At 34.3% G+C, this 14977-nt stretch overlaps 1 protein-coding gene across 1 annotated transcript in view; it reads left to right on the forward strand.

Moving 5' to 3' along the window:
* LOC135153180 (chloride channel protein C-like) overlaps positions 1 to 5607 on the forward strand; it is a 32202-nt gene extending 26595 nt beyond the window's left edge. The window contains exon 18 of the mRNA XM_064095406.1: positions 3324 to 5607. Coding sequence (XP_063951476.1) covers positions 3324 to 3368 — 45 coding nt within the window. The 3' untranslated portion in view covers positions 3369 to 5607. The remainder of the gene's footprint in view (positions 1 to 3323) is intronic.
* The last annotated feature ends 9370 nt before the right edge of the window (positions 5608 to 14977 follow it).

Consider the following 14977-nt stretch of genomic DNA (forward strand, 5'->3'; position numbering starts at 1 on the left):
AATTCTTAACTGTCTGTTCAGAATGAAGATGTTCAGAATGAAGAAGATAGTTGTCTTCACAATTAAAGAATTTGGGAAGAACACAGTAAACATAAGAAACACAGGGTAAACACAATTTTGATATTTTGGGCTTTCCATAACAGAGTTAGACTGTGGTCTAAGTTACATCCGAGTTCAGAATATGAGCCATTAGGTCTACAGGTGAAAACCTCAAAGGCTTTTAAATAAAATGATGAAAGAAAACAAGATTGTACGTCATGAAGAAGTAATGGACATTGAAGTGTTTATGACGTAGGTCTGAGAAAGAGTCTGAAAAAAATCATGGGTTCCTGGTAGGATGTTAAAGCATGTGTAGTATGCCTCGCAATGGAGTCTTGGAATTCTTCCTGGAATGCTCTCAACTAAGTCCTTTGTAAAATATGCTATATACAAAAGACTTTATGCATAGCAGTCTTTCAAAAATGTGGAGCAAATTGCAATGCGATACCAGGAAATTTATTCCCTGCCAGAGTGTTAATTAAACCTGACTTCAGAATACAGGCCTATGAGTTTTTGGTGGTCTAGATCTGGACTCTTACTTTATCATTTATCTCGACCAGAATTAGCTTATTGTATCCCCCGAACAGAGTTCAGAGGATTCTATGGATTTGGCCTTGTCGTCGCGCCGCCACCATAAAGATTTCCTTGTGAGCGCTCTCTGTGCATTTCTTTTCCGATCAACTTCAAATTTGGGATGAAGGTCCATTATGGTAAAACAAAGCCGCCTATTGATTTTGGTGTGGACAGAGACATCGTTGCCATGGTAACAAGAGTTTTTCTTCTCCGATCATCTTCAAATTTGGCATAAAGGTCCATTATGGTAAAGTAAAGCCGCCTATTGATTTTGGTGTGGGCGGAGACACCGTTGCCATGGTAACAAGAGTTTTTGTGGAAATGGAGATTTCCTTGTGAGTGCTCTACTGGCTGCGTTTCTTCTCCGATCATCTTCAAATTTGTCATGAAGGTCCATTATGGTACAGCAAAGCCGCCTATTGATTTTGGAGTGGGTGGAGACATGGTTGCCATGGTAACTATATTTTTGTGGAAAATTTGGTACCTGTAACTTCTGCTTTTTTTCCAGTTTGTCATTACAGTTGGCACACAGAAGCAATATTAGAAGGTAAAGCGAAGATGCCTATCATTTTTGGTGGGGGTTCTTTATTGCCATGGTAACAATCTAAGTGAGTGTTACCAATAACTATGACAATCCAGTGTATCATGATTACTTCATTCCAAGGTACATGTATCATAATACCATGCTGTTCCCATATAGAAAGTTTGTCATAGCAGTTGGCACACAGAAGCAATAAGCGAAGATGCCTATCATTTTTTTTTGGGGGGGGGTCTTAGGGTTAGGTTTACAAAATATATCCAGATTACTCTATAATGTATTCCCCAACAGGTGCTACTGAAGAATACTTTAGGTTCTGCAGAGTCACGCTGCTGCGTCATATTATCGTCATCTAATTTGGTACCAACAGGCAAAATGTAGGCAGGGTCATTGTTGCCATGATAATTGTATTTATTTGTCAAATTTCTGTGTGAGCTCTATATATCGCAATGATGGATGATGCGGTGGGTTCGGGGATACATGTCCTCGGCTGCGCAACCCGCCGAGCATTAGTTGATGATGGGTCAGGGTGAACGAAATCTGATCATCTTCCAATTCTTAGTGTAATCAGGTCCATGGTTGAATAAAGTGGCATTTTGTGATCCAAATCTTATATCAACCATTAAGCCAACAGGTGAAAAAAATCAAAAGCCTTTGAAGTTGAACCGGAAGAAAACAAGATTGTACGTCATGAAGAAATCATTGGCATTGAAGTGTTTTGAAATTATACATAAGAAATAAAGATTATGTGATGTAACATATATCTGCTCGTGACTGGTGCGTTGTAGAGATTCCCCTACTGACGGCAAATGACGCAGGTCTGGGACAGATATTGAAAACAAGTTTTAGCTTCAATTCCATTTTGCTGTGTTTGATTTCGCTTTCTGTTCATTCTTATGCTTGATCTCGATATTAAGTGAGAGATAACAAGATCCTGAGCACGTCTTTATTCAGCACCAATTTGATATGAGAGATGTCATAATGAGATTCAACACATTTATATCTGACTCTTATATCAGCTTTGCAGGGGAATAGGATGCTGACTTATATTAATACAAAGAGATATATTCTTATTAGGCTTGAGTAGATATATATTTCAATGTGGCAATATAATACAAAAGCAGCACCACTCTTCTGATATAGACCCGTGTATTTTTAAAATGGTTTTCATGTAGCCCTTTTCCCCTAGCTGGCTGCTATTCATTCAATCATTTTGCTCATGATAGCTGGCCTCTGTATTCAAATTATTTTTGCTTTTTTATTTTATTTATGAATTATGTCTGTTATCTATTGTTATTATTATGTAACTGTTATCTTTGTAATTTGATCAGTTATTTCTGTGCGTTATTTTTGTCTTGCATGCATAGAAGAGCAAGACTGTAGGCACCGCTTTTCCGACGGCGCGGCGGCGGCGTCAACACCAAATCTTTACCAAGGTCAAGTTTTTGAAATGTCATCATAACTTAGAAAGTATATGGACCTAGTTCATGAAACTTGGACATAAGGGTAATCAAGTATCTCTTATTGTCCTGCATAAGTTTCAGGTCACATGACCAAGGTCAAAAGTTATTTGGGGTTAATGAAATTAGACCATGTTGGGGGAATCAATATCGAAAAAACAAACATTAACAAAGTGAAAATGAAGTGTTTGCGTTTCTAGAAAAATGATAAAAAAAGGTAGTAAAGGACTAGTGTGTGTGGAGGGTTACAGAAAATCGACAGGTAAATTAGTAAGAATAAGTGTAGGAGAAGGCCAAACACAGAAATTTTCGGGTTGTCCATCTGCCCCATTTTCGTTCTCACTATATAACTGAAAAACGGTTTCATAGATTAACTTCAAATTTGGTCCAAGTATGCATTTTTTAGACATTCTCTGAATTCAGCTGAGTTCATTCAACCAAACTGATGTTTCTAATATTTTAACTGTGGACTTTAACATCCATGTTGATATTTTTTATCATTCTAACTCAAGATTTGTTTTTATTTGTGAGAATCTCCTTTCCCTTTACCTCAGATTCTTGTAGAGTACTGATGATCCCAGCAGTCGTGCTTTGCAGTGAGTTAAAGCTGCCTTCATTTCCTGGAAGTGGTTAACATGTTAAGAGTAATTTGACTTTTATCTATAATCTTTATTTTGTAATTTCATTTTTTTTTCTCCATCTTTTGCCAACAGAATTTTGAAGAATGGGACTATTTGGATGCCACCATCGGAACGTGACCTTGGGCTTGAGGTGCTAAAGAAGGTGCTTAACACGTTAAATTAGTCTACAATATCAGTATGTCTAACACCATGATGCCAAAGTTTGCGTTAAGTATAAACTCAGTCATTCCAAGACAATGCATAAGTGCATTCTTTGAAAGGCCGCTGAACACTTGTAATGGATATGATTACATGTATAGGCAAAACACAAGGCAAATATGTGTATGTAACCAGCCACCCCCAAACCAACAATAAGTCACCAGGGAACGTTCTCTGTAAATAGCTAAAACAATAATTTGGTCTTCAAAAAGTAAAAATTAGAAAAAAAGCTTATCTGAAAGAATAACTTTTCTTCATACTGTCAAAATTTGAAGATGTAAAGTTAAATTTTATGTCAAAATCTATAACAAAATTGGACATATGTTAGAAAAAAAGGAAAATTATTTTGCTCATTTGCTTCACTTGGTTGCAGCATTTTAGAAATGTTTACCCCAGACACCATGTCTGGTCCAATTTTTAGCTCATTACTCTACTGAATACAATAATGGCCAACGGTAGCATAGTTAATGACTTCATGATATGTAGCCCAGATCATTTTCAACTTAGTGCTTTAGACATGCTCTTATGTTTGATAAATAAAATGCCTCACCCAGAGAGAAAAAAAGATATATTTTATGAAATATATTCCTGAATTGATAGAATGATATGACTATGAGGATGATGTAATAAATTCAGACTTCAAATATTCAAAAGATTAGTAGTATGGGTGGATCCTCTATGTAGTTTAATCATGTAGTGAGTATCTTGCCATAGGCCCATGTACTTTAGAGACAGACTTTATATAAGACATTTTTAAACAAAATAATTCAACATACTTGTGATTTCTATCAAGAAATTATGAAAGCTGTTTGAATTATGATGGCTCTGTATTGAACAGGAATGCTGCTAAGCATCATGTCATTATTTTGATTCCTGTGAAAAATCTGTGGTATGGTTGTTACAAACAGTAATAGGAAACTGTTTATCATTCTAGTAGGCTTTCATTGTAAGACTACATGAACACAATGTTGCATCCTGGGTAATGCATCAGGAACTATGTGGGTAGATAAGGAATTGAGCTGATAATGTTAAAAGTGACCGTGACAGATGAGATGGCCTTAATATATAAAAAATTATAATTATATGTAAACTAGAATATCAGAACATATGGATCTTAAACAAACCATTGCTAACTACCGTAAATGTCTGATATTTGTTTTCCCTTTTTGTCTAGTATTTCTATAAAGACATAATTTTCAATATTGAATTGAATTTATTTTCATACTTCACAAGATAACAAAATAATAACGATACAAGAAATACATTTGATCACATACAAAATATAAAAGATAATTGTAGTAAATAAAAGTGAAATATGAAGGAACCTGCATAAAAAGCAGAGCTTGTAATGTCTGCAGGTTCCTTATAGAAGATTATGAATTGCTCTCGTTATATACTCGGTAAAATCACTTAATACTTGTGTATTGTTATTAATATAATACGTTGTAATAGTATATTAATAATATTGTTATGTATGAGGCACTTAAGGCATAATATATCCAAGTGCTTATGTATCATTAATGATTAGGCCTACAGCAAATAGACAGATTGTGCAATCCATATTTGTATGTTTTGTTGTTTTTTTGTTAGAAATGCGGGACATTTCTGGATATGTGCGATATTTTGTTGAGTATAAGATGTATTAACATTCTAAAATGTTTCTGTAACAGTTTTCAACACATGAATACATTTGATTTGAAATCATATGCATCATTAATTTAAAAAAAATGTCTTCATTGCCAAACTGATATGGAAAGTCCCTAGTGGAGAACACACCCCCATCAGAACTTTTGTTGTCAAATTATACATTCTATTAAATATGAGCAGCGATCATTTCTGTCATGTAGGCAATATTAGTATTTTTGCTATTTTTTTCATCAAATTCATATTCATTCAAGTGTTTCGAAATGCACACTATGAGTGTAAAAGTGTTCAAAAGTGTTTCATATCATATACAGCCTGAATATTCCAATCATTTAACTGCAGGGGACGTGAACATTGTTTGGTTCAAGTGAATAATATAAGGTGAGCTCCCGCAATGTTTGTATCTTTTAAAGAGAAACAAAAAGGTTCATAAGTATTGTGTATGTCATTACTAACTATTTCATTGTGCTGTCACTAATACTGTCTGAATTGAAATTAAACGAAGATAATTTTATTCCACTGAGCAGCAGTAGAGCAGCATTTTTTTTAAAGATAATGGTCGAAGTCAACTTTTTGTGTGGGAGCAGTTAGAGCCCATTTTATTAAGAAGATGCAAATATGGCAACTGTGTCATTATGGTAACTTCTACATGATTTTGATTGGCTGCTGAGCCCTGTTACCATGGTGGTTACAATAATGACAATACATTCTTTCTGGAAAAGACACATCATTTATATAGGAATATAAGTGCCCACTTCTATGAATTTACCATTCATCGCTCATTTCACTTTTAAGTACTCATAACAGTAAATTAATTTAACAATATGATGTTATTCGTTTAAAATTAATGTTGTTTCCCATTTAATATGTTTTTGTGGTGAAGTAGTTTCAGTTCTCATGATACATTAACATATCTTGTTCCTGTTGAATTCTTGGTTATCTATCATGAATGACCGAAGGCTTAATTTATGCTCGGTTTTGTAACATATGATAGATATATATATATAATATATATATATATATATACTAAATATTATCTTTCTTGCCCTTATGTAGCAGAAGTAAACAACAAATTTATTGTGAATTCTAGTATTGACTCATAACAAAATTTAGTCCCAAATTAAAGAATGTTACAAAGATGAACATCTGAATTAGTAGGTTGGTATGAAACTTGACTAAGAGCAAATGACATGATACTCAGATATTTTGATTCTTTTTTTTTATATTTTGGGATCAGAAATATAAGCAAAGGTTGAAACTATAATTTTTTTTAATGAGAATTAGAAAGTGTTAAGAAGATTATAATGTAATCTCATTAAGAGCCTTTATACATCAATTAGTGTTTTATTCTGCCAAACCAATGATTGTACTCATTTAGCACTGTACATTGTTACATCATTGCCAATTTGCCTGTACGATTTCACATAATAGTTTAGTGATTTGAAGCTGAATTTGTCCATGATATGACAAAAATTATGAGATAATAAAGTACTGTCAGATCTTTATTTTGATTCAGATTTATTTTCAAAACTGAACTAATGGTATTTGTGAGTTTGTATTGTGCTTCCAACCAAAACAGTTTTCCCTGTTGTCCTCATGGGTGATTTTCAATAAGTATTAATAACATTATTAATAGTTACATTTCCATAGCGCTTCATACATTGTGCTTTACATTGTAGTTCTTATTACCAGGTCACAGGAACTATCATTGTTCCACACATGAAGTGCACAATCTCCACTCCCTGTGGAGTATCCTGGCCAGGCAACCATTCATTTATTGGTGCACATGTGCCAATCCAATCACATTGATCCTACCGAGTGCCCATTTAACACCTGGGTGGAGAGTGGAAAATGTGGATAAGTAAGTCCCTTGCCAAAAGGACATTAGCACCAGGTGGGATTCGAACCCTCGACCCTTGGTTCAAGAGTCAAGTGACTGAACCACTACACCATGTCACCTCCATACAAAATATGTGTTGGTGTGAAGGAACACTAGCACTAACACCCAACTTGACAATGGATTGGTGTTTAGCTACCTGATTTGATGTGCAGCATGATATTAGAGTAATTTTCTAAACCATAAATGTTTTTGACCTCAGCTCGGCAGACTTTCTATTTATGCTCTCAACACCAACACAGACACCTTATTTCAATTTACCTAGTGTCTTGTAAAGATTTAGATAACATTGAAAACTAATTCAATCCCTATTTCTGAAGCTCATATTTGAAATCATTCTGAAAATTGTGATTGATTGAATTGATTGCAACTTTTTTTACGAGGAATATATGACTCCGGTGTTTCCAATTCATTTGTGCTATCAGCAGTATTGTTTGCAATTTTTTCATCTAAGTAACCAATGATTGCAATCAGCATCATAAGAAAGATATTCATCTTATCATCGCCTCATCTTCATCCTAATCCCATATGATGATGGTCTTTATCTTGATTTTGCCATTATGACATCACATTTATGACCAAGTTTCACTTCTATCATTATCGTCCTCTAAAAATCATCATCACCATTATCATAAAGGGAAGTTTGTTCATTAAATCGAGACCTAAATTGATACTATAATTATCTATAGTCATAGTTAGCGGTTACATGACGAGCAGCTCATGTTGGAGTCTCAATAAGGGTAATTTCAGTTTGTTGGGACAGTCGCCCTATATACTGAGACACCGTAATCAAGACATACATGTAGTTGTATATGTATATATACATTAAGTTTTTTCATCCTCCTCCTCAACATCGTTGTCATCGTAAGGCATAGGCCCAATGGCGGATCCAGCCGGGGGGGGGGGGGCACAGCCGGCCCGTGCTCCCCCTTTGAGAGGCGCGAATAAAATTTGTAATACAAAAATGCCCTTAAAATAGAAGTGTGCCTTCCCCCGTACGAAAGTGAAGACTTTTTTTGCTTGTCAAATTTTTCCTTTTCCTCGGGAGATTGGTGCCCCCCCCCCCTTCCGAAAAATCCTGGATCCGCCCCTGCATAGGCCTTTTGCTAATGTCATTGCCTATCATCATGGTCAAGGGCCGCGGCCCCATTTTTTTCCAATGACGTAAAAATGACTGATTGTGAGTTTTGTCACGGTCAGACCCCCCCCCCACTGTCAAAACTGTTTCGTGGCCCCTGATGGTTACATTCATCACACACCCACCCCACCTCTCACACACGCACTTTCAAATCTCGCTCCGTGGCCCCTGCACTGAAAGATAACAACTGACAGTGAACGAGACATTTCATCAGATCAACTTTCATTATTTTTGCCTATGAAATCACCTCGTGGTCTATTAATTATGTACGCCTCCGTTAAATGAAAGTTTTAATTATCATTTTAAACCAGATCGCTGATGAGACCTTGGCTGTGTTGTGATAAACAAGTGTTCTATAACCAAAAATGTTTATAACAAACACTTTAACATCATGGGAATCACCGCGTGATTTGTTGTTTTTGTGCTGAGAATTCTTTCCCTTTTTTCGCAACGCTTTTGTCTTTAATTCTTTCGTTTTCACTTGTTCCATCACGTCAACATATTTACCCCGAACTGTAATTTGGTCTTGTTTCCACTGCCAGTCATTTTGTAATATTATGAAGAATATTACTTCACATCTTATTATAGATCCATCGACTGCATTCATAACATTTGTCATTTGATATAACATTTCCCTCTCCGGGAGGGGATGGGGCGGGGAGGGTAGAATGTTATAAATCTGCAAACATGAAAATAAGACTAAAAAAGCTCGGTTTCTTTTAACTGAAAGAATACAAACTAGTGACTCGAATGAAACATTCAAAGGGAAATCTCACCCTTTACTTTATTGTAATAAAGGAGATAAAAATATTGGTTAAAGTTTGACGAGGGAAGTCTACCAATGATTAAAAAAAAGCTTTGAGATTTTTTTTAATTCGTGACATCATAATTTGCGTGCAGATTCCCCATATATCGTGTAAGGAAGAACAATCAATGAAATGTCATTTTCTTAAAAAAAATATGTAAATGGTTTTTAATGTACCTTCAGTATATCAACCACAAATCTTTTCACATCCTCTCTTGAACGAACAAATCTGTAGTCACCATGAACCGTTAAAATTGAAATTTATGTTTTTATATTACATACCAAATGGGACAGGTGCTGGTATGACGTCACAAATCAAATATGTAAAATTATAATTTTCCTTAAACCTTACCCATATTTTTTCTTGGTATTTTTACAACAAACCTTTTGTTAGGGTGAACTTTCCCTTTATTTAATGATCATTAATTAATGTCCGTGTGAACAGTCTGACGGCACTTGACTGTTTAGCGGAAGGAAAACGAGGAAGTCAAACTTGCTCAACTACCCATGTTTTGCTATTATCTTGGGCCTCTAGTTTCATTTGCGCTCCCAAACCAGCATCACTTGTTTGTTTAATCTTTCCTTTTCTTCTCAATTTCAATTGATAGCTACTGCAAGACGAAATTTGATGGTGATATTTATAGGGAAGGAATTATATTAATAATACTTTGGGCCTTTATTAAGTTTGATACTCATCTTCTTTTAGAAAAGGTATTCTAATAATAGTGTCTTATTTGTATTGTAGTTACCTTTATGTTTTTATTCATTTACCTATTTATTCAGTGAGGTATTTATTCATATATTTGTTTATATATTTTCCAATTATTATTGTTTACAATATATTTATTTGTTTATTTAATTATTATCGACACTCTTAACATACTAAGTGGATGTAAGCTAGAAAACTCTGAATATAAAACAACAATAAAACAATACAAATCCTGAAAATAAATCCAAGAATAACTTTGACATGTTTAAGAAAACATAATCTTATATTAAATCTACTGGATACATTTTAAAAGGGAAATTTTAAAATGTAACGTTATACGGCTCTAGAAGACCCTGAAATCAAATGTACATATTATATATCAACTTAAAAAAAAACTGAAATACATGATTTTAGGATAGTTTTACATTTATATACCCTTTAATTTAATTCCATCACTTGTTTTTTTTTTTTTTTGGGGGGGGGGGACTTGAGATAAGGGGGATTGTGTGTGACAGTGGGTGGCGCGAAAATTATTTCTGTATTTTTGCAAATTGGTATTGGCATTCATTGACGTTAGGTGTGTATGTTGCCTTTGCCAAAGTTTGCCCACAGCTCTTTCAAGACAAACCAGTTCAAGTAAATTACCATATACTGCTTTGTCAGGCAATGAGAATTAAACTAAACATAGACAGAAGATACGCAACATAGAGACAAAAAATAACCAGCCATACTAATGTGGTAAATACTGCCATCTCTTGTCTATGTCATTTTCGTTGATGTTGTATCCACGTTCCGTGATTTCATCAATTTAATTCTTAGTTATGAACAACTCTGTAATCGTCATGAAAACACACAAATATTCGACCTTTCTTTGATTCTGATTGCCCAAACAGGATCAACTTTAACTTAAGATGGGACTAGCATTATATCATTCTCTTTTGATTCAAATTATTTTCCTTTTTTTCCTAAGTTTTTGTCTTATGTTAATGAGAATGGCGCAAATAAGATAAAATGTTGTTGTTTGTTTGTTGTTTGTCTTACTTTGTTGATATCATTCACGATTAAAACATAATTATAGTTAATTTCTAATAGCAAATCATTAAAATAAATTATAACCAAACAAAAGTAATATGACAAAAACATAATTAACAATTATTTCAAAAACATCCAAATAAAGGAAAACGTGGAAACATCAAAAGTAACATAAAAGGAAATAAATCATATCAACATAAAGAAAAAGTAAAACATAATTTTTAATGATAAGAGAAAGGAAGAAGTAAAGTAATGTTAACAATTTTGTTGATTTGCGTTCCGAAAGATATAGTGTCATTTATAATTCTAATGTTGCCGGATAAGGCTCAGCTTGGACGCGCGATAGACTGTTTTGGAGTAAGTGGGTCCTTTAAGGATTATTTGAGATTATTTCCTTTTATGTTACTTTAGATGTTTCCACGGGTGACGGAGCATGTAACCTACATGGGGATTGAAATTTACAAAAGAAGATAGAGCAGGAGGACCAAGTTTATGCGATAAGTTATATGTTGAACAATGGAGCTATTAAACACAAGTCATGGTTGAACAGGGTCTATCCACTGGCCATTTAGTTTGTAAATAAGGGTTTGATAGGGGGTTTCATTATGTATTATGATGTCTCATATTGAAAGTATGAACTATTCTCAAACATCTATTTTGTAGGGTTTTGAATTGTTTTAATTAAGTCAAACGACCGTTCGTGCTGCAATGTGTGAAGTGGGGCTGCAATGATTAATGTTTTATAGAGTGCAATAGCTATTTTGTCATCGGTGAATTGTCTTATTATTTTCAAAGCAAAATGTGCTTTTATAACTCTTTCTTAACATGGACTATCTGAGAATTCCATGAGAAATTGCTGTCTGATAATATTCAAAGATAATTATTTTCCTTCGTAAATTTTGAATATTTTTTTTTGTTATTGATGCGGATGTCAACATTATAAAACCGTCCCAAATATTGTCAATATTATAGGGCCCTCAATTAGGTTTTAAAGTGGCACCTATATAGATATTTTTCCTTTTGTGTATTAGAAATAACTTCACGTAAAAAAGTTTCATTTTAATATTGACAGAACTCTTCTTAAAATTCAACAAAATGAAATTAGATGTCACAGAATTTCCAAATTATTGTATGGCAGTAGAGAAAAAGAAATAAAATAACTCCTCTAAAACTTGCCCTTTCACATACTAGCAAGACATTGATTAATCATCATAATTGAGATTTTATTTTCCCTTTTATATGTATCATTGTTATTTACTTTAACGCATTTGTCTAATCTCGTTTTCTACCATTTTTAAAATCCACAATCATAATTACACAATCTCTCCTGAGCCCTGGGAACGATTTTCTTTTTTTATTTTTTTTATTACAGCGGGTGTTGATGTAAATTTTACAACAACAAAAAGTTTCACTACAAAATAAAGGTCATTTTGGTTCCGAGAAATTTGACAAGCCAAAAAAAGAAATAAGAGGCTTCACTACAAAATAAAGGTAATTTTTGGTAATATTTCTCAATTTTGCCACATCCACCAGAATTCCAGGGGGGCTGCCTAGGAAGAATAACACACGCAACAACCCCGAGAAAATCTTTGGGTGCGGCGAGGGTGCTAAATCCCAGGACCATGAATCTCTCCTACCTCTTCTTCATGATCATGATAATACAACACCTCTTGTTAGAAGAGATTTCCTTTCGGTCCATCCCGGCATCCCGGAAAATGCTCATTAATTTCATTTCATTATACCCTATATCTGAACAGGATGTTTTCGTCCAAAGTTCAGCTACCTGTCGACCGGGCTGGGTGCCCGTGATACAGGTGCTGGCACTCCGTCATCCCATTCCCATGACCTCTTGAATAATAAGTAGACCATTTTCAATAATGTTTGGAAAGAAAACAGATCAATACTTCGTAGGTTTACATTTCTCCCACAGATTCTGCCAATATACCTGGGAGCAAATTTATGTTTAAGAATGGGTAAGGGGGACAGGGGGCACTTATTGGAAATGTATATGCTGTGTCCTATATGGTATGGGGTACAAATTATGAACGTTATTTTGGGGGCAACATACAGCCCCAATGCCCCCGCAATGCATGGTCATTATAGAACCATAATTATTTGCGTATATACCATCTATGTGAATTAGTTAACCTAATCATTAATCATAATCAATGCCCTTTTAAAGTGACATGGATCTGAACACTTTCCTTTTCGAACTTTCCAGTAATTTGCAAGTCCTCGCCGGTCAAATTTTATTATCAGATGATGTCATTTTCAATTGTCGACTCAATGTTGTAGTGTTTTTCACACGAAAAAAAAAATGAAGTGCATTACTTTTTTTAGTGCTGCAAATGCGAAAAAAGACAAAAAGGGTTCAATGAGATATTTTCTTAAAAGGCGGCAAGTAAAAGTATTCCGACCGGCCAGGATCAAACTTATGAAGATAAACTCTCTTGATAAGGCATATTCATCATGTTCATGACATCAATATTCCAACACTGTGTCCATAAAAAAATACCACAGAATTTTTTTTGATTGAATTTTGACGTTTCTTAAGATCCAAAGCTTTCACAATCAGTAACGAATTCTTCTTTTCTTGTATGTAATTATTAATCAATAAGTGTTGCGCGTACTTTAACTCTTTACGTATTTGTGGCATTGGACTATAAAAGTCACTAAACTGTAAGTTTCAGTCATCATTCTAAATGATTTGTATCTTAATAACTTTTCTTCACAGATTTTGAGAGAAAAGTTTCAGGCAAGTTTCTCACGCTATAAACAATGTTTGAACGAATCTTCTTTCGCTTTTAGTTTATTGTTTTGGTAAAACGCTAAAAGTTGTTTGCATTAGGTGGTCTGGGTGGTTGTGATTAGATCTTGGGTTAATTGATGAATTATTACACCTCAATTGAGCTCAGGGTGAGAAAATTATGGCTTCTACTTATTCTAGGTAGTATTGTTGCTAATGATGAATGATGATAATAACGATAAAGATGCATTGTAATCACAATGCACAGTATTTGCATCATAATTTTTATATACCTCTTTACACCCCCCGCAAAAAGGAAAAAAAAACATTCTCAAACGAACAGATAGTGAAAATATCCAGGACTTAATCAATTTGGGAGGGGTGATCCATTTTATTTGCCAATCTTTACAACAAAAAATACGTAAATAAAAGATGAAAGAAAATAAGTTAAAATTTAAATATACGAACAATACCATTTTCGATGAAAATATTTTCCTTGTACATAATTATGAGTCATGAAAGGATAATGCTCATTCATGTCCATACATTTGTTTACAGATAATGTGATGGAGTGCACACCTGTTATGCCGGTTGATTCTCGGGTGTTTCCCGCCCACATCCCTCGTTTAATTAAAAACTTTCTTCTTGGTTAATCATGACGTAGCATTCATCATAATTTCAAGAGAGAGAGAGAGGCAGTGGTATATTTCTTATTAATTATAGGGTAATAGTTTTTGTTCCCGTCATCGACTAGTGCAATGACCTCTTAAGACAAGAGTCATCACGATCATTGTCACGCGTTTGTCGTATAAGTCAGTTTTAAAAATGAGACTTGTCCACACTGCACATGCTCAGTATACGTTTTTCTCATGCACTTTCACCGAGTTTCAAGGCAGGTGGATCACATGGCAGTACAAACGGCGAGTTGGGGGAGGGGGTCCCTTATGAAACGAGATATGAAAAAAAAATCAATTGACTAAATCATAGTGTATCAGAGTAGTGATAACCTGGGGGCTTATTGGGTACTTTGCTTATATATCTATTTAATCTTCATTCATTTGTATTTCAGGGGGTGGGGGATAATTTCATTAACATTTGATTTGTCGTAATAAGATTTATAATTCGGTACTCATATTACTTCCTAAAATAATTGTATTTGATTTGTCGTAATAAAATTTCCCATTGGTACTCATATAACTCCCTAAAATTTCCATCGTTAAGATTTTTCATACACCATTCATTTTACCATGTTAATTGTGCACCCCCTCGCATACCCGGCTCTTAGCAGAAGAGTATAATCGGCAAGAAATTATAATGATTATACATTTTCAAAATAGAATGTTGCCATGTACATCCAATGACACTTTGTTCTCATTTGCTTCAATTATCCAGTGAAATTTAAACCTATCACAACTCAAGTGCATTTGCCTCTTTAAGTTGGTTTGTTTCTAAGCGCGATATTTTTTTTTACTTCATTAAGCTTTGGGTTAAACAATTGTTCTCTCGTGATATTGAATATTCAGCATGTAATTCATATCATAATGGACCTATAATTCA

This window comes from Lytechinus pictus, chromosome 2 (assembly GCF_037042905.1).
Source record: "Lytechinus pictus isolate F3 Inbred chromosome 2, Lp3.0, whole genome shotgun sequence".
NCBI classification, from domain to species: Eukaryota; Metazoa; Echinodermata; class Echinoidea; order Temnopleuroida; family Toxopneustidae; genus Lytechinus; species Lytechinus pictus.